Source organism: Bos indicus, chromosome 19 (genome assembly GCF_029378745.1).
Source record: "Bos indicus isolate NIAB-ARS_2022 breed Sahiwal x Tharparkar chromosome 19, NIAB-ARS_B.indTharparkar_mat_pri_1.0, whole genome shotgun sequence".
NCBI classification, from domain to species: domain Eukaryota; kingdom Metazoa; phylum Chordata; class Mammalia; order Artiodactyla; family Bovidae; genus Bos; species Bos indicus.
Genome location: NC_091778.1, coordinates 52898949 through 52918275, shown reverse-complemented (window position 1 = coordinate 52918275; position 19327 = coordinate 52898949). Strand labels below are relative to the sequence as shown.

The following is a 19327-nucleotide window of genomic DNA, read 5'->3' as shown; positions in this document are numbered from 1 at the left end:
GGTGCGGAACGCGGGCGTGTGTCGGAGCGCCGGCAGCTCGCCGGACCCTTGCCGCCCCCGCCCGGGGCCGGTTTTGCGCCGGTGTGCACGTTGGCAGACACCCGAGTTTCCTTTTCTTAGCATCCATTTTCTCGGTTTGGACCCCCACCCCCACCAGCACAGAGCCAGGCTCCGGAGGCTCAGGGCTGTTCCCGGCAGCATTTCCTCACGGGAGAGTCGTGCCCTGGGCGGTCCACGCGGGCCTCGTACAAAGCCGGGCTCTATTTCAAAACTGTGTCTGGGGGTTACGCGGGGGGCCGAGGGGTTTCGGAGTTGATATTTAGGCGGCGGCGGCGGCGGGTTCATGGCGGCGGAGTGGGATTGCAGCGCGCTGGCAGAGCAACAGTTTCTAATTGTGTTAAACAACTACGCTGTGCCTCCTTAGCCAGCGGCCTGCCAAGCCCTCTTTGCGCGCGGAGGGAGGCCTCTGATGGACCCTGAGCTTTCAGCTGGAGTCCAGCGCCGCAGTCAATCCCAGCTGCTAATAAAGGTTTTTAAAGTTGCAGCTAGGTCACCTGGAAGAATCTGGAGGCCGGGTCAGGGTGGACTAAGTCAGTTCTGAAGCCATGTTGGAGCTGCTGGTAAACAGGAGTGGAGACTGGCGAGGAAGCAGCACGTAAAAGGAACAGCCTCTGGGGTTTTTATGTTTGTATCACGAGAGTCAGTGGCATACGCTTTTTGGTCGTGTTGCTCCGTAAATGGTTGTCAGGGAGGGAGATTTATTAAATTATTAGTCATTAGTTTCATTTCCACTTGCTCATTATTGCAGGGGGTGGGAGAGAAGTGCCAGTCTTGGTCTTTTTTCCCCTCTTTTCCCTGCTTCTTCTCGGAAACCATGAGACAGAAACTTTAATGGCCAGAATTAAGAGGGAGTGCGTGGCGTGGCTTTGCTCTGGGGAACCCCATGGTCGGTCTTAATAAAACTCTTAGAACGGAGCAGTCAGGCACGCTGTTCCAACGGAGCAGCTTCTGGAGGAAGCAAAGATGTGTTTGCAGGTCTGGAGTGAAATCTGTCGGCAGAAAACTATTAGGATCTGAGTGTTTGGGGGTTTGGGGCACACGTTCAGCAAGCTAGTCTGCGTTCTGTGCTCACCGGTCAGCTGATGACTGAGCTCCCATGGGATGGTGTGGCCAAGACCAGGGACTTTCAGGTTAGACACCTCGGGAAGTGGGCGTCCACAGTGCTGGGTGTCTTACACTCTTGGCCGGTTCAGGCTGTGGGGCCAGTGGACAGGTGGGCTTGTCGGTGGTGCTCCCCTGCCACTCTGCGGCTGTGGTGCGGCTCTCTTATGATTTGTGGCTCGTCACTGGGGAGCTCGGGTTCCACAGCAGAGCCAGGACAGGTTGGGTAAGTTTGGCACACTGGCTGGGCAGAATCCAGCCAATTCGAGGCATGCTCAGGACACAGCCAAAGCTGCTGTGTGGAGACCCCGGCCAGTCTGGCTGGTCCTCCACCCTAACTCTGTGCCTGGTTTGGTGACTTGTGGGAGAGTGGCAAGGATGTGGCCCTGCTCGGCGTCACCCTGAGCTACAGCTCAGCTGTTTGCTTTGGCCCCTGTCATATCAGCTGCAGTTCTAAGTGGTGTTTGCCTTGGCAGAGAAGGGAACAGCGGGGACAGCCGGCCTTGGCCTTGCTGATTACAGACGCGAGAATAAAATGTCCACTTTTGCTTCTCCTCCCTGGAAGAATCCGAATCTCAGGATTTAATCTCTCTTCTTGTGGCCCACTTCCTCGTGGGAGCTGTGTCCTCGGGGAATTTCATGGAAGATGAAGGGGCAGGAAATGACATTCACTGAGAGTTTACCCTTGGACCCTGGGCTGAGGGACAGGGACTGAAGCTCTCTGGGGGCTTCCTGGGGTAGAGCCTGGGCTGGGCCCCTGGTGATGGGACTACAGGCAGCCCTAGGTGATTGCCTGGGACGAGAGACAGAATTGCAGGGTGGGGATCTGCCTCTGAGAATTAAGCCCAAATTACATTTCTCTTGGGAGAGGCCTCCAAATGTCCCCACGTGCTGCAGCAAGAGGGCTTTCTTTAGCAATTGATCTTAGTCTTCAGCTCCAGGGAGTGACTCTCAGGTTGGTGGTTTTTTCATAGTCCTATGTCTCATGAGAAGCCCTGGCTCCAGGCAACCTTGTGACCATGGAGAATGCTGGCTCTGGCACCTTGTGGAGCAAGAGCCCCACAGGCCTCCATCCTATCCTGAGGACGTGGGAAGATGGGCACAGACTGGCGAAGAAAGTCCCTAGGAAGGCCTCAGGCATGGCTGTTCAGGGTGTCGTGGGCCTTAGGCTTGTGTCACCAGAGGCTGACTGGTGGTCCTCACTCTCCGGCCCTTGTGGGGAAGCTTATTGCATCTGTCCTGTGAAGACAGCTGTGGCCAGTAGATTCCTGCAACTGGAGTCCCGTCAAGTTTCATATTGCTAGTGCAAGGTGGTGGGCGTCAGCGCTGGCAGAAGGGAGCCCACCTGTGTAGGTGAGAGCCCACTGCTGGCCAGGCCTTGCCCGTCACCCTCCTCCCGGTGTTTAGAGGAGCAGGGGAAAGCAGGAGGCCCCAAGTTCTCTGCTGCCTACCCCAGAACCCCTTCCACTGCTCAGCAGTCACACGGAACTCTTGGCCGCCGTCAGGAGCCTGGCACCCAGCATGGACAGGGCTCCACGGGCTCGCAGTTGAGCGTGGTGAAGTGGATGCTCTGACAGGCGCTTCCTTAGCAACAGAAACGCCTGCTGGCAGCAGACCTGAGGTTCTGCGTGTGCTTATGTGCGCAGGAACATGCGTGCATATGTTGTCCGTGCAGACAGGTGTGAGTTCAAGCCCATGCGGGTACGTGTTTGTGTATTCACAAGTATTCTGTGTCCAAGTGAGTTTGTGTGCACATGTGTGTGTATGCACGTGGGACTTCATTTTGCTATAGAGGCACCTCAGGGTACCCTGTTGAGGTAGTATCTTCCAATAAGACGTGGGGCTTGCTGTCCACGTAGACTGAGCCGTCCTTCATGGAGTGTGCAGCCCACTCCCCACCACCTGTGTGGCAGCAGCAGCAGTGCATCTCCGATTCCCGTGGAGTAGCCCAGGCAGCGAAGGATGGTTTCTCTGTTGCACTGATTCTGGGCCACCGGCTTCAGCAGCTGTTTGTGCCCAGGTCACGGTCCTGAGGTGGTGGGCCCCTCAGCACAGGACCCTTGAGGCTGGACCTTGCCGGTGTTTGCTAATGGCCATAAAGGAGGGGGCCTGGGGCGTGGTGGCGCTGCAGAGTTCCTCACAGGCCAGGAGTGCTTTGCCCGCACTGCCATCCCCACTGGTCTCGCCTGGAGAGTGTGTCTTTTGTTGGGGAGGCTCCTTGGCTCATGGGACAGACCATGTGCACCTGAGGCTCCGGGTGCTGCCCAGGGCTCTCGGGGCGTCAGTGGGGGCTGCCATGGGAGCTGCGTGTGTGCTTGTTGTTGCCACCTGATTTTAGGTTCCTGAAGCTCACTGAGGGCCTAGAGGTCCTTCTGCCTCCCTCCATCCTTCCCCAGCACAGGTGGTGCTGGCTGGGCTGCCCAGATTCGGGGGCCTTTCATGGGAGGACTGGCCACTGAGCAGAGGACCCTGTCCCCTCCTGAGCAGGAAGGCAGGCTGGCAGGGAGCCCAAGGCCCACCTGGCACTCCCCACCCCCAGTTTGGAGGAGTAGGTCCTGCTCAGGGGAGCCCTGCGTAGGACGGAGGGTTGGCAGACAGGGCTGCCCTTGTCACTCGGTGGTCCCCCCTCGTTCTTGCATGGCTTCTGGGACTGGTATTGCTCTCCAAGGACAGCTACACCTGAGCCGCGATCTGGTGGGGGTGCCCTGGGCCGCTGGCTGGCTGCCTGCCTGCCTGCCATTCTCTTTTCTCAGCCCTTACGTGCACCGCGCCAGGGCCCATCCTGTGTGACCACTGTGCCCAGGTGGTTTCTCTTGATGCCTCAGGGTGGGGAGGCTGTCCTCATTACCGTGCAGGCCTATGCCCACTGGACACCCTGCGCCAGGTGCCCAGTGGGGCTGTCAGCGCTCTGCTACTGTCTGCAGCCTGCGGCCCTGGTAATTACAGGCAGGCGTGGACCGTGCCCGCACCTGCCTCCCCTGTCCTCCCCCTGCCCCCGCTCTGATTCATCCTGGTCCTGATGGCACTGCACAGCTGTGAAATAACACAAGGGGCCCCAACCAGAGGGGTGGGGCACCCGAGGGTCTGCACCCAGGGGCTCCAGCAGCAGGCGGGCCTGGGCGGAGGTTGGTGCCCAGGCCTCTCTTACTGGGGAAAATCCTTCTGTCCCCACCTGACATGCTATCAAGCAGCCAGGTGTGGTGACTTAGGAGCCATGTGGCTCCTGACTGTGGGGCCCCCCACCTGGAAGTATGGCTGGCATGTGTGTGTCAGTGCTTGGCAGTGGCTGAGCCTCATTTCTGGTTCTGGGGCCCCCGTGTGTGCATCGCTGTGACCATCTCGGTCGTGGGTCTGGTCTCTCAGCTGTTTGCTCCACAGGCAGTAGCCCAGGACCCCTGAAGGTTCTAGAGGCGGTGGCAAGCTCGTGTCCCTTCTCAGGGCCTGAAGGTAGGCCAGGGTGTTAGCCAGAAGCACCTGGTGCTGCCGTGTCCTGGGGGCCCAAGGGACAGCTGGTGGTGTGCAGCCAGGCCATGCTGAGAGCCAGGGCATCCTGTCTCTCAGAGGTGACCTTGCGCACCTTGGGGGCAGGCAGGGGATCTGTACCTGCGACTCAGTGTCCAGTGGGTGTCAGCAGGACCCCTTTCTGTCTACCCAGGGCAGCGGAGTCTCAGATTGGCACCTCCAGCTGCCCCTGGCCTCTCCTCCCAAGTTTCATCGCAGGAGCCTTGGAAGTCTTCTTGGAAGTCTTGTCTGGTCTTCCACGCCTGCGGGACATTCGGGCGCTCCTGCCTTTTTTCCCCTGTCTCTGGCCGTGCACAGCCTCGCTGGTGGGGCGTGCACAGTGACCAGGATGGGCCTGGATCCCTCCAGGCTTCCCTTGCGGCTCCAGGGGCTGAGCGGGGCCTGGTAGAGCCTGTCCTGACGCCCTGACACCCTGGGCTGTGAGGTGAGCAGCCAAAGGGCCTCCTGCAAACCCTCGGGGTGTGTGTGAGAAGGCCGCGTGTCCTCTATGACGAGTACCCTGAGTTGTGAGGCGCTGGGAGAGGTTGGACACGAGGAGTCGGGGCCGCCAGTTGGAACAGAGTGCCTTTTTCTTGCTTGGGAAATTGGTTTTCTAGTTGTGAAAACAGTTCTTTTAGAATTATTTGGACAGATGTTTTAAAAGTTCTATGTCAAATGTACATGAAATAAATTGGCAAGATTTTCCTAAAACCTCTTCGGATTCAGAGTCTGACTCTAAGGAGCTTTGGTTCAGCTCACAGTCGTTGAGGTCAGAGCATCTGCCGGGCCCCATCTCTGGCCCTCCAGGTGTTGGTCATGGCGGGGTGGGGGGTTCCTTCCAAACTCTCAGACTCTTGTTCTGCCGCTTTCTTTGCTGACATCTTGTTCCTTGATTGGAGAAGTTTCCCCCATGATAGCCAGGATCTCCGTTCCTTCTTAATCGCTGAGTGGTGTGTGGATGTAATGTCCCTGCTCAGCCAAGCTGGGGACAGCCTCAGGTGGGCCTGTGTGAGTGACGACACACACGTAACAGGCTGTGAAACTTGCTAGGATCTCACAGGTGTCTGTGCTGTGAAAGAAGTCGACATCTTGCAGAATGGGGGTGGGAGCTTGTTAGGAGAGAGGGCGTGCCCCCACCCCTGGGAGCTAGACTTTCGTCCAGCAGGGCGTTTGTGTCTCTAGGAGCCAAGCGTGGGCAGAGCTTACCTGCTAAGCCAGAGTGGCCTTTGTTGTTTCCAGCGAGGCTGTTCAAAGAACAGGGTGTAGTGAAGGCCGAAGTGTCGCTGATGTGGCCCAGGTGGAGGGAACCAGGGGTCTCTGTACACCCACTGCTCCTCTGAGCCCACTCTGGGGCCAGTGGAGCCCCCTCTGACCTGGAGGACAGCCTGGTACAAGTGATCTGTTGTCCACACCTCCATTTCTTCCTTCCTGCCCCTCCCACGGAAGTCATGTCGTTTGCACTCCAGGGGACTGATGGCGCTCAGGCCATGGCTAGCCCTGCCCTTGGGGATCCAGGACCTTGCTGGTCACAGCCGGGAGGCAGCCAAGGGCCGCAGTCCAGTCCAGGCAGGAGGCCTGGTTGCAGGCTTCTTGCACAGATCCCACCAGGCAGGAGACTGTGAGGTTGGCTGCTGGGGCCCAGACGGTCTCACACGCTCCTCTCATTCTGGGTGTGCTAGGGGAGGTGCTGTGGCCACCTGGGGTTTTGCAGTTGGCTGGTAATTCTGAATGATCGTGTGAAGAGCCTTCAGTGGGTCACTCTGTCCAGGTACCATGCTGGGAGTGGTGTGTGTGACCTTGTTTATCTCTACACTGCTTCACAAGGGGCCCTGGCCATCCCAGCGGGTGGAGGAGCCTCAGAGATGTGAAGCGGCGTGTCCCAGCCCAGCCCGGGTTCTCAGCTGAGCCCGAGCTGGAGCCAGGCCTGCCCTGTGGCTTCAAACCTGTTTTGTTTTCCCACTTGGGAGTCCTTTGGGCTTCAGGTGAGGATCTTCAGCTTCTGTGCCACCGTTTTTTCTTTCACAATTAGCTGGAGCAGAGAACCCTTCCTGGCCACAGGGAGCATTAGGCTTTCAGGATGGAAAGTTCTTGGAGGAGCAAGTAGTCCGTGTTGAGGGCAGGGAGGCCCAGGCGAGGCCTCTGTTGTTGCCTTCTGAGTTCCCGAGTGCCGAGGGGCCTGTGTTCCCGCCAGCACGACAGCCTTCTGGGCTGGCTCATTCTACCCAGCGGAGGGAGGCAGGAAGCAAGAGGAGAACAGCTCCAGAGTGTCTGGGGCTGTGTCGTTGCTTGCTCATCGAGGTTCCTCGTCCAGCAAGGAGCCCAGCCTTGTGAAACTCGGATTAGAGCCTTCCCGGGGACAAGGACAGGTCAGCAGCCCTGGAATGTTCTAACCAGTCAAGCAGTAACCAGACGATAAGAGAACTGACGGCTGAGTCTTCACAGGGCGAGCAGGGATTGGTCCAGCCGTCGGGTCTGCTGGGGCTGCCAAACGAAGCACCACGTGTGCTTAAACAACAGACAGGTGCGGCTCACCTGAAGCCTGGAGGCCAGGATCCAGGTGTGGGCAGGGCGGTTCCTCCCGCGGGCCCTCTCCTGGGCCGTGGAGGCGGACTCCTGCCTGTGTCCTCACATGGTCGTCCCGCTGTGTGTCTGTGTCCTGATCTTTCCTTAGAAGGCCCAGTTCTGTGCAGTTGGGGTCCATCCCCATGACCTCGTTTTTACCTGCATTGTCTCTGGTGATTGTCTTTGGAGGGCATCTTTACAATGAGATGGTGGGGTTAGGCCTAACACATGAATCTTTAGTGGGGGGGGGGTGGGGCTGGAATTCAGTCCCTGACACCAGGCAGTCATGGGGCCGCCACCCCAAGGTGCAGCAGGCTGGTACCTAGGAGTCCGCCTGGGTGCTACTGTCTGAATCACAGGGAGCTGTGTGTTTCCAGCCCCTGAAGGTTTTCCGTGTTAGTCAGATGGCAGCTCTCAGTTCTTGACACCGTGAGGACTCTCTCAGGAGCACGCTAGCTTTGCCATGAAAGTTACTAGGGGAGCCTGGGCTCCAGCTTAGCACTGCCCTGGGACAGAAAGAGTGGAAGGCATGTGCCCTGGGGCCAGGCCAAGCAGGTGGGGCAGGTATGGCTGGGCCTGGATGCTGGAAGATGTCTGGGGCCTACAGGGCCCTGCCCCACTGAAGTCAGGACTGGCCAGAGGTGCCTCTGGATAGGAAGGAGGTGGCTGGGCTGGAGGGGCCTGTGTTTGGACCCTGCTCTGCGACTCCTGGTCTAATGGATTTGTCCAGTTCCTGTGGCGGTGGCCCTCCCAGTGGGACAGTCCCCAGCCAGTGCTCACTGGACCCCTTCCCCACCCTGAGCCCACTTACGGCTTCCTGCCCCCTGAACCTGTTCCAGGAGGGCTCAGGCTGGAGGCATCTGAGGATCCAGGTCCCAAGAGAGAGCTGGGGTGAAACCTGGGCATCCTCAGCCCCAGGAATCAGTGATGGTGCCTGGTCCCTGCAGGGAGCCGGGGACTTGGGGGGCCCTGGGAGTTTGGCGGCTCCTTCCTCACCTTGCGTGGCCCATGCCGTTCCACCCTCGGACTCAGACCAGGAGAATTGGCCTGTTTGTCTTTCTCCTGGTGTCGCCTAGCCCGAGGCGCAGGGCCCACAGGGGCAACGGGAAGGGATACCTGCCCCTTGGTCCCTCCTCATGGGAGGCCACTCTGTTCCCTGGTGTCACTCTGGGCTCCGTGCCCAAGACACACTTGTCACTTTTTTCTAATGCTGGTGACTTCCCCGGAAGCTGGCGAGGGCTGAGAACCTCCGTTTTGCTACTGGGCAGCCCAGGTGCCTTGGTCCCTAAGGCCAGGTCCTCTCGCGTGCGCCCTCCTGGGGAGGCTGTGGCGAGCTTGGCCGCTCCCTGCCCTGGGGGACCCTGGCCTGTGTCCCCGCTGGAGGTTGTTGGGCTGAGAATGCGCATGTCGGGTGGGTGCTCTTGTCTGTGGGGCATCTCTTGGACATGGGGGCGGGGAGCCTGGGGCCGTTACAGTGAAACCAGCCGCTGTGGAGCACACTTCTTGTTCCTCTGCGGCCTTTGCTGCAGCCACCGGCAGCTTTGACTCTCCCGTCCTCACCGCTCAGGCCGTTTCACGTGGAAGTGGAAGCAGCCACGTCCGCTGTTTCTCAAGTGCAGACCTGTTGTCGTCTTCTCTGTGGCTGGAGCCAAGAAAGCTCCAGCTCAAGACCCGCCTCCTCCAGGAAACCCTCCCAGCACTCTCGGAACTTCCCCAGTTGGCTTCCTTCCTTTGAGGAAGGTCCCCAGGACAGAGGTCCCAGTTATCGTAGGGGGGGTACAGGCGGGAGTCACGCAGCGCTGCCCCGAGATGCCAGACTCTCTGTCTCAGGAGGGTGATCCTTCGTGCCCCTCTCACCCCACCCCTCTTTCCACGTGAGCCGGGCCCTCTGCCCAGAGCCTCACGCAGTCAGTGCTCCTTGAGGGGGGCAGTGGCCTCAGGCGAGGACACCCTCCTTTGAGGAGTGCCGCCAGCTTCCCCCAGCAGAGCATGGATGGTGGCACCCCACTGGGTGTGAGCTTTTGGCTCCAAAGCTAGTGCCTGTTGTACCTGTGACAGAGGTGGGATGTGAGGGTCCGGTGGTCGGCAGTAGTGAGGCAGCAAGGCCCCTCGGGGAGAGTGGATGAGGCACCAGGTGTCCTGGCATCAGCCTCTGCCCTTACGTTGCTAGAATGTGGCTCCTGAGGGAGCCCAGCGCAGGCTGAGTTGCCAGGTGGCACCTGGTTCTATCCTGCCTACCTTGGCGACCCGTCCGGAGAACACCAAGGCCAGTATGGAGAGTGGGACAGCCGGGTTGTGTGGCCAGCCTGCATTGAAGCCAGGACTGGCTCTACCAGGACCCAGAAGACTGGCTCTTAGCCTCCCTCAACCTTCTTCTGTCATCCGTAAAGTGGACTGCAACGCCTATCACCAGTCCATTGAGGACTCAGGGTGATGAGGGTGTAAGGCCACCTCTCCCCAGGCCATAGGTGGAGTCCATTGTGGTCTCGTCCTCTGAGTTTGCCCTTCTAAAGGTTGAGCGTGTAGGGAGGGTGCAGCCTGGCTTGGCCGTGGCACACAAGCAGACACCCACGCGTGCACACACGTGCACATGTGCGCTGGGCACAGGCAGACCCCCGGACCCATCTTCCTAGACTGCATGAGAACTGGAGGGGAAACAGGAGGCACGTCACTTCCCTGTTTCAGCAGAGGAGCTTTGCTCTTTGTTTGTGGCGGTCCTGCCAGGAAAGTTCCGGAGGGGTTTGTCGCCAGGAGCCAGAGCTGAGGGATAAACGGGATCGCCAGGATGGCGAGCAGGGGACCCTGGGCACGGGCAGAGCCAGAGCACAGTCCCTTGGCAGAGCTCCCTCACTCCTCGTGACCCCAAGGTGGAGACGGGGCTGTGCAGCTGCCCTGTGTCCTCACTGGCCGGGCAGACCTGTGACCCAAGTCAGCCAAAATGGGTGTCATTGCACAGGCACTGGGATGCCCAGGAGCCAGCCGGGTAGGAAGGCCGCTGGGGACCTGCCAACGCTGCCCATGCAGCCGGGCCTGGCCCCTCCCACTGATGCCCGTAGAAATGCAGGGCTGGGGTCCCCTGGGCGGGGCGGGGCTGACCCCGCTTTGGAGATTTGCGTTAAGGCCTGGATTCCTGGGACCACGGGGTGGCAGGTACATGGAATGTGTGACATCTTGGTAAGAGGGCCACCAGGAACTGCGCCAAGCTCGCAAGTGTCTCTGGCAGGGACCCCCTCCTCTCCCTGACCCTTTGGGAGCGTGTTTGCAGTGGGGTGGCAATCCCCGTTCCCCGCTGGCCCCTCATAGATCCTGAGCCAGCCAGGGAGGTAAGTGAAAGAAGATGCTGGTTCTGAGCATGGCGCTCAGCCCAGGACCCCTGCGAGGGGGCAGGCCCAGTCACTGTGTGCCACAGCGCCACACTTGAAGGGGTTTGGTTTCACTTGCACAGCACAGGCGTGAGTTTGCAGAAGGCGCTGGTCATTGCTCATGTCGCTGGGTCTCTGTCCTGGCTGCAGGGAAGTGGTCTCGGTGCAGGGCGTCTCCTGAGCTCCCCCGAGTTCCACAACAGGCGTGAGGTTGGCCTCGTGGTACAGAGAGGTGTGTGCGAGGAGGCCGCCCTCCTGGGCTGGGCTTCTGTTGCACACGCCCTTTGGCATCAGTAAGGAAGCGAGCTCCCTTCTCCAGGCCCGGCACGTGCTGTGGGTTTGACTCAACTCCCTCCGTCCTTCCAGTGAAGTCCCCCAGAACGACGCCATAGTTCCCTCACTTCCGAGAAAGTAACAGGTAGCGGAGCCCCTGGGCCTCCCTGGCCTGCTCACCGGGCCTCTGTCGGCCTCTGACTTGCCCCTCCGGGGCCCTGCGATGTGTGGAGGGGCTGCCCAGGCCCCTAGTTAGGGGAGCGCTCACTTGCAGTCAGGGTGCCAGGGCCCCACTGCAGGTCTCTGAGGGTGGGTTTGGGCCTGTCACGGGCCTGGGGACAGCATGGCCTCCTGGGTCCAAGTGCGTCTGCCCGAGCCCTGGGACAGCCTTGGGCTCAGGCTCTGAGAGAGCCCCCTCTCACAGGAAGGGCCCCACGGGGAGGAGCCCCACCAGAGGGGCCAGGCCCTTCTCAGGCCTCCAGGGTCCTTCCAGACAAGGCGGTCTTGGACCTGACCTGTGTCTGGTGGTCGCAGTTCTGAGCACTCAGTGACCTGGAGGCAGCGGGAGCCCACTCTCCCACCAGGGCGGTGTCTGTGAGGAGCTGGAAGGAAGGACAGTTCTCCGGCCAGGGCGGGAGGGCCTCCTGCTTCCCCAGCCCCACAGCGTTCACATCTCTGCCCCTGCCTCAGGCAGGCGAGTCAGCGGCACCCATGTGACCAGGCAGTGCCCTGCCCAGGTGGCCTGGCCGGCACCGCAGCGCCCCTCCTGCCCTGCCCCCTCACACCCACATTCCCCATGCATGAGCTCAGCTGCTGCACTGAGGAAGCGAAACCTGGCCGCTGTGCCCGCGTGTCACTGGCGGGTGTGGGCGGCTGCTGCGGTGGCCCCTCTTTTGGCCTGGGCAGCTGCAGGCTGTTTGCTGCCGTCACGCAGGGTGTGTGGGGCTCCGGGTGGGAGCTGCGGAGCCTCCTCTTCTGCCCTGGGGGTGGTCCTAGAGCTCTGCGCCCCAGGTTGGCTCTCACAGGCCCCCACCCGGGGTCCCTGTCTCAGCCCCGTGCCTATCACTGCAGTGAGACACACATCTTACACTGAAACTGCACACATACACGTGTGCATGTCTGGAGCACAGAATCGGGGTCAGAAGCTACCCTCACCGGGTCTATACTCTGCTTCAGGTCCGTTTCTTTTGAACAGGCAAACACATGCACCCGCCAGCACTTCTCTGCCCCAACACAGGTTTGGGTGGTGTTGAGCAGCGAGGCAGAGGGCTCAGCCAGCCTGTGTGTGCACCCTCGGCAGACAGTCTAACCTGGGGCCCCTCTGCAGCCTTCCTGGACGCCAGTCCGTCATCTACTGCCTGTTACCTGACACCCTGCCCTGACTCCCAGGCCCTCCTCGGGTTGGATGAATCTAGACTCAGGTTCTCCCCCAGAGTGGTCTGCAGACCACTGAGCTCCGTCCCTCGTTGTGATGGGGCCAGCTTTCCACTGAACCTTCACCTCTTAGGTTTCTGAGCAGCTCTGAGGGGTCGCCTGCGTCTGAGCAGTCTTGGCTATGATCTGGTCTCCTTGGAGCAGCCAGGGGGTACATTTCCTTTTGAAATGTATTGGATAGACCCTTGGCTTCCCATCCTGCTTGGGGAAAGCGGCGTCCCCACCACGGGTTGTGAGGCGGGAGGTTGGCCATTACTGCACCACTTCTGCCTGTTCTTCCCTCCCACCACCCTTTCCCCGGCTCCTGCCATCCTGTGCCTCACCCCAGCAGGCCCTAGCCTCGGGGCCTTTGCATGCTCCTGCCTGAAGCCCTCCTCTCTCAACAACATGCTTCTCTCCCCGGTGTCCCCTCCGGCTGAGCTGAGTCCTCTCCTGTTCTCTGGGCATGGGATCCTGCCCATATGTGACGTGGGCCTGTCTCCCCTCCCAGGACTTTGTCCTCTGGGGTCACTGCAGCGTCCCCTGTGTGCCTCAGCCCTGGTGCAGCACATGGCAGGTGCCCACCCCTTTGCCATGTCCAGAAAGGAAGGTGCACCTGCCCTGTGAATTGGGGCACACGTCGGGTGTGACCCCACAGCTCTTCTTGGAATCTGTGTTCGTCCCACTGACTAAGGGCCAGGAGCACGGAGGAGAGCGGGGCTGGGACTGCCCGTGTGCCAGGTGAGCAGGGGCTAGCACTGCCCATGTTCATGCAGAAGCACCTGGGCCTCCATGGTCTGCCCACAGGGCCAGGCGACTTCCCTTCCCTGGCGGCGTTTGTCTCTTACCCTCAGCAAAGATCAGACGCACATCATGATAACTGACCCGGAGATGTGGGATGTGGCTGAGATGGGGTTTTCCCTTGTGGTGTTCTTACCGGCGGGGGCTGGCACCCGACCGTCAGGGCACATTACCCAGTGGAGCTCACATTTGGCTGTTGTTTGTATGCGCCTGTTTTTATGCCTTGTAATTAAAACATTTATTTGGCCTTCTCAGTGAAAATCTGATTTCTTCAATCTAAGAACTGGTGCTATTGGTACCGAGACTTGAGTCCATCGGGTGCGCGGATCCAGAGCTGCTGGCTTATTCATCGTGCCGTGTTTGCAATCAGGCTGAGCATTGCTCTAATCAGAGCTGATGTTTGGTAATTGATGTGTTGAGTGAAGATCGTGGTGGGAGGGGGCTCCAGGCGGCGATGAGCCTTTTGTGTGTGGCCTGCTGGGGGGCCTTCCTCACTGACTCAGCCCTGCCAGACGGGGTAATGGCTCCTCAGCGCAGCGTGTCTGAGCGCCGCTATATGCCGGGCGCGGCCCCACGCGTCCTGTGCATGCTCACTTGTTTGATCTGCCAGGCCCCGACAGAGCAGGTTCTGGCCTTTCCCCCACTGTACATGTGTTGGTACTGAGGCTCTGGAACATCACTTGCCAGAGGGCATTCACCAGGGACCGAGCTGTGGTTTGGACCCGAAGCCCGGCTGTGGCTTCATGGGCTTGACCCATGTGTGATGCCTGCATGACTTTTCCCTCACCATTCAGGCCTCCAAGCAGCCAGGTGCCTTGCCCCTAATGCTGTTCTCTGCTCTCTTCCAGACCATCATGGAGCAGTTCAACCCCAGCCTGCGGAACTTCATCGCCATGGGCAAGAACTACGAGAAGGCACTGGCAGGTGAGGCTGGGGTCCCTGGCCTGCGGGTGGGAGTGAGGATGCCCGAGCAGGTAGACTGCTTCACGGGCCCTGATGAGGGAGGGACGAAGGTGTTTCCAGAAGCCCGATGTGGCTGAGCGCGGGTGTGGGCCGTAGGTGCCGCACCACGGAGGCCTGTGATGCTCTGTGCACACCGTGGGCGTGGGGCCAACTCTGCAAGTGGGCAGGTCAGCCAGCGCATTTCAGGCTGATGGCAGTTCATTTTCTGAAAGGAACAACCAAGGACATGTCTCACCCCTGTGGGCATTCTCTCGGAGCGACGTCACTTCACTCTCAGCCACACAGGTCGACGGCCTTCAGGGAACCTATCACGGCCCGCCTGGGGGCTCCTGCTCACACGCCCTGGCTGCTTGGATGTGAGGCACATGCCTCCTTCTGGGCCGCTCCTCCCATCCTCACCAGGGGACCCCCCATGAGTTCTGCGTGGACTGGGGTGGGAGGAGGTCTGAAGGTGTCCTCCCCTCCATTTTCCTGGACCTCCCCAAAGGATGGAGCCCCTCAACAGCCCTCGGCCCCTCCAAGGCTAGGCCAGGACCCACTAGGCTTTCCTGTTGTTTCTTCCAAGGAGCCCACTCTGCTCAGCAGCGGGCACTTCAGCCCCTGGGGCATGGGGCCCACACGAGCTCCCGGGCTGCAGAGCAGACTGCGTGTACTTAATTGAAAACTACCGAAATAAAATTTGATCAAGAGCCCAGTTATAAGCCCCTAACTGGGTTCTGGAGAAAGCGGATTAGAAACTGTAGGTATGGTGGATGCTCCCCATGGCCCCACTCTGGAGGTGCCCTCGTCCTCCTTGCAGCCTGAAGGGTGGTGTGGGGGTGCTCGTCCGATGAAGGGGTTTGTGGGCACACCCAAGGTTTTGAAGAGTCTCTGAGTTCCTGAAGGAAGCTCTGCCCCAGGCAGCGGCCCCCGGGCTTGGTCCCAGGAAGTCAGCTGGCCTGGAGCTTGCCGTCCAAATCCCCCGCAAAGTCAGGTCCGCCTCTGGTTTGAGCAGAAGTTGCCGTGGGAAGTGGTGTGTGAGGCCCCACCCCCCACCCCCAGCCATGCTGCCTTTAGCCTGATTTGAGTGTGTGACTCACTCCCACTTGCACGGCTCAACTCTGAGGCAGAGGACATTGTCAGAGTCCTCCTCAGCCCAGGCTGGCTGTGGGGGGGGTCTTCCTGTCGAACCAACTTCGCAGGTCTCCAGCCGGAGGTCGGTGCTCGTCTCGTCAGGGACACCAGGCCTCGTGGTCAGGGCGCACCCTGTAATTTGACTGGATTAGCTCTGGACCTGAGTGGTACACTGTGTCCTTAGAGAAGGTGCTCTCAGCATTGGGACAAGAGGACATCAACAAGAGACGGGCGGAGGTCCTGCCCCGGCTGGAGCCTGCTGGGCGCAGGAGAGCCGGCTGCGTGGCAGGCGGGCAGGGCGGTTGAGTAGGTGCCGCAGGTGGTAATTTCCTCGCGAGGGAAGTAACCACCCCCTCCTCTCCTCTCTCAGGTGTGACGTATGCTGCCAAAGGCTATTTTGATGCCCTGGTGAAGATGGGCGAGCTGGCCAGCGAGAGCCAGGGCTCCAAAGAACTCGGTAAGACTCTGAACCGTGGCAGAGACCCCGGAGGTCCTGAAGTTGGGTGTCCCCAGGCAGATCGGGGACCTGCCCTGTGTCTGGCCTTTCTTTCAATTGGGATCGTGTCTTCCCTGTCCAGTAAGAAAAGACTTCCTAAACTGATAGACAGACTGTTGTCCTCGGAGCTAGTGAGGGCTGTGGGGTGCATAAGGTGCACCAGGCGGCTCCAGGTCCCCTTAGAAGCGTGGTGTGGGGACGAGGGGACAGGCAGATCCATGTTTATAGGTGTTTGTGGCAAAACTTGAATTGCCTGGCATAGGGGAGCCATGTGAAAAGGTGGATTCAGATGATGGCCTTTGATGGTGTGGGGAAACATTTCTGGTATAAAAATGAGCAAGAAAAGATACAAACCCGTGGCATAGTATGACCAGATTTTGTAAAAATACCCTGGGAGCACGCTTATCTCATGATGGAGACCCCAGAAGCTTAACAGGTGGAGTTTCTGGGTGGGGTTCTTTTCTTCCACTTTTTCTGTGTTTGACACATTTCCAACAGCAGCTCACATTTCTTTTATAATCGAGGCACACAGTGTGGAATGTAAAGAGCCGTGGGCTCCTTGGCGCAACCCCAGGTTCTTGGCAGGTGGGAGGGCATCTGGTCTCTCTGTGTGTCTATTCGTTCTGGCTCCCAGAGGTGCCTGTGTCCTGCCCACTGTGTGGTCTTCAGCTGAACCCGCCCACTCTCGCCAGCAGCCCACCTTCAAACTTCTCACACCATCCTGCCTTGAAAGCTGGGCCGGTCCACCACAGGGCTTTGTGGTGCCCTCCGCCACTCCCTTGTCTGAGGACACGGTGGCCCGGCTGGCCCCACTGTCCCAGCCCTGAGCCAGCACCGTCCCTGGCAGGCCTGCCAGGTGTGCTGGTGTGTTGACTGCCACCCTGGCAGAGCAACAGCAGCATCTGGGTTTCCCTGAGGCCAGTGTAAAAACCAAAGCAACTACAGGACCTTCCTGGGCTGGGAGCAGGGGCTGGTGACTGTGGAGACGAGGGCAGGCAGCATGAGTGACCGGGGCCAGACTCCTCACAGAGGCCGGGCTCTGCTCACATGGCTGTGGAACTTTCTTCAGTGTCCAGAGAGCTGGCTGGTGTCCAGCTCTGTGGCTCTAGGTGGTGGCGGTTCAGTTGATAAGTCGTGTTCGACTCTTGAGACCCCATGAACTATATAGCCTGCCAGGCTCTTCTGTCCCTGGGACTCTCCAGGCAAGAGTACTGAAGTGGGTTGCCATTTTCTTCTCCAGGGGATCCTCCTGACCCAGGGATCAAAGTGGGGTCTCCTGCATTGCAGGCGTATTCTTTACCAACTAAGCCACCAGGGAAGACCTCTGTAGCTCTAGAGGGACTCTCGTGGCTTCTTGAGGACACTGAACCAACCTGCCCTGGACGTCAGGCCAGGGCACCACTGGTGGGCAGGCCTGCGGGCTGGGCCTGGCTGGTGATGTGTTGGGTGTTTGGGTGGATGGGGGCCTGAACTCCTTGGTGACCAGTCATGGCTGTAAACCAGCTGGCTCTGAGCTCAGAGGCCACCTGTGGGCCCTGCCTGGTGCTCCTGGGCCTCCCAGCTGTGGCTCCTCAGAGGAAGTTCGGGTGTTGTGTGTGAGCCTGTGTGTTTGTACACGACTCCTGTCTGTGAGAGGGGCACTTTTCTTATCATGGTTGATTGTGGCAGGCGGGGGGAGACATGTGTCTTCTCCCTGTGGTCACACACATGAGCGGAAGGAGAGGGTCTGCCATGGGGAGATCAAGTCCCACGTGGCCGCATAGTGAGGGTGAACATGTGCGAATCTATATGCGATTCTCGAATTTCCCGAAGTCGAAGTCCTTGGGGGTTGTACAGCAGGCCCGGGGAGCGGATGGCAGGCTCCTGCCGTGAAGTCTGCTCGTGGAGGGGGCGGAGCCACACTGGGCGCTGCGGGAGGGGCGTCCCTCCTCCCACCACTCAATTTGCTTTCTGGGCTCCAGCCTGAATCCTGGAACTTCTGGTTTACTTGTGGGTTTTTGAAATCTCTCCAGGGGCTTGTGGTGCGTGGGGTCCATCACCAAATGGGAGTTCCCGCTGCGTGCGTGCAGGGAGGCACCAGCCAAGGAGAGACCCCGTTTCCTCCACTCGTGACAGTTCTAACACCAGATGTGGGTTTTCCAGCACCAGCGAGCCTTCCAGTGTCTGAGGACCCCGCTGGGGTCGCACAGCTCAGCTCACGTCTGACACCGTCTCCCCAGTGTCGGTGCAGACCCTTGTCCCAAAAGACTGCTCCCCCCATTCCCCCAGAGGCCAGCACGAGTGGAGGGTCCCCGGCTCCCCACACTTCTGTCCAATTTGGCTACGAATGGGCTTCCCACCACTCCCTCCTCAGGTCTGGCTCTGTGCTGGAACAGCTCACAGAACTCAGGGGCAGGCTTACTGTCTTAAGGGTATCATGAAGGACCCAGGTGAGCGGCCAGAGGAGCAGATGCCCAGGGCGAGGTCTGGGAGGGTGCCAAGCGCAGGAGCTTTGTCCCTGTGGAGTTGGGGTACCCTACCCTCCCAGTACATAGGTGTGTCCACCACCCTGGAAGCTCTCCAAACCCCGTGTTTAAGGAGTTTCCAGGCATGAGCAGTTGTTAGCTCAGCCTGTAGCCCCTGTCCCAGAGGATGGGGTGGGGCCTCTACTTCTGACTCTGGCTGGGTCTTTCTGGTGACGAGCCCCCATCCAGGAGCCCAGGCAGAGTTGCCTCTGGAACAAAGGACGTTGCTATCACCAGGAGATAACAGGATTAGGAGCTCTATATCAGGAAGTTGTTGGGGGCGGGGGGAGGCAGAGACCAGCGTGCCTTTCTTCTCACATCATCGCTCAATTTTTTCTTTAGGTAACAGCTTTATCAGGACATAATTCACGTGCCATACAGTTACCATTGAAAGTGTTCAACTCTGTGCTTTTTAGTATATTCAGGGAGGTGTGCACCCATCACAACTGTCTCATCCCCAAACTTTTCTTCATCCCAGAAATGCAGGCCATCTTCGTTAGCGTCACTCCGCTCTCCCAGCCCCTGGAAGCGCTGACCTGCTGTCTGTGTCCGTGGCTTTACCTGGACGTTTCATACAGAAGAAAGCGGGCACTGACCCGTGGCGACCCTTTTGTTTCCAGCTTCTTTCAGTTGACGAACGTGTCTTCAAAGTGCATCCGTGTTGTAGCGTGTGTCAGCTCTACTCTTTATGGCTGAATAAGATTCCCTTGTCCACACAAGGGAATATCATTCCATTCCCCAGCTGATGCACATCAGGGCTGTTTCCACATTTTGACCAGTTTCAATGCTGTTGGTGTCAGCAGTCGGCACAAACGTCTGTGTGGACACTTCATGTATCCCTGGAAGGGGAACTGCTGAGTCACACGGTTGGGGTTGAATTTTTATTAAAGCAGCACACACCCGGGTTTAAAAACAAGTCCCCCGCCCCCCACACGCCTGAGGCCCACTTCCCAGCCGTGCGTGTTCTCTGCCTGTGTTTGCTTCCATACGTGTAAACAGGCAAGTTTGTGCTGTTTCTTCTGTTTAATTTTGGACATTTTTTAATGAATCTTTCTAGAGGATTTGGATTTAGCATTTTGATATTGCTTCTCTCTCCCCACCCAAGAGAACAATGACGACTTTTGCTTTAATCAGTGCCCAATATAGCCTTTGTACGGTGCTGGCGGGAATCCTCAGCT

The 19327-nt window shown here is 59.1% G+C and overlaps 1 protein-coding gene across 6 annotated transcripts in view; it reads left to right on the top strand.

The window, feature by feature from the left end:
* Positions 1 to 19327, top strand: part of BAIAP2 (BAR/IMD domain containing adaptor protein 2) — a 63622-nt gene that overhangs the window by 678 nt on the left and 43617 nt on the right. For 5 of the 6 annotated variants that reach the window (XR_011562131.1, XM_019981298.2, XM_019981300.2 and 2 more), the window contains exons 2-3: positions 13922 to 13997; positions 15520 to 15606. Coding sequence is in view for 5 of the 6 variants with exons in the window: in XM_019981298.2 (XP_019836857.1) it covers positions 13922 to 13997; positions 15520 to 15606 (163 nt within the window). In the remaining variant the exon portion in view is untranslated. Of the gene's footprint in view, positions 1 to 13921; positions 13998 to 15155; positions 15232 to 15519; positions 15607 to 19327 lie in introns of those variants that run through there. The other variant, XM_070773926.1, reaches the window with a different exon arrangement.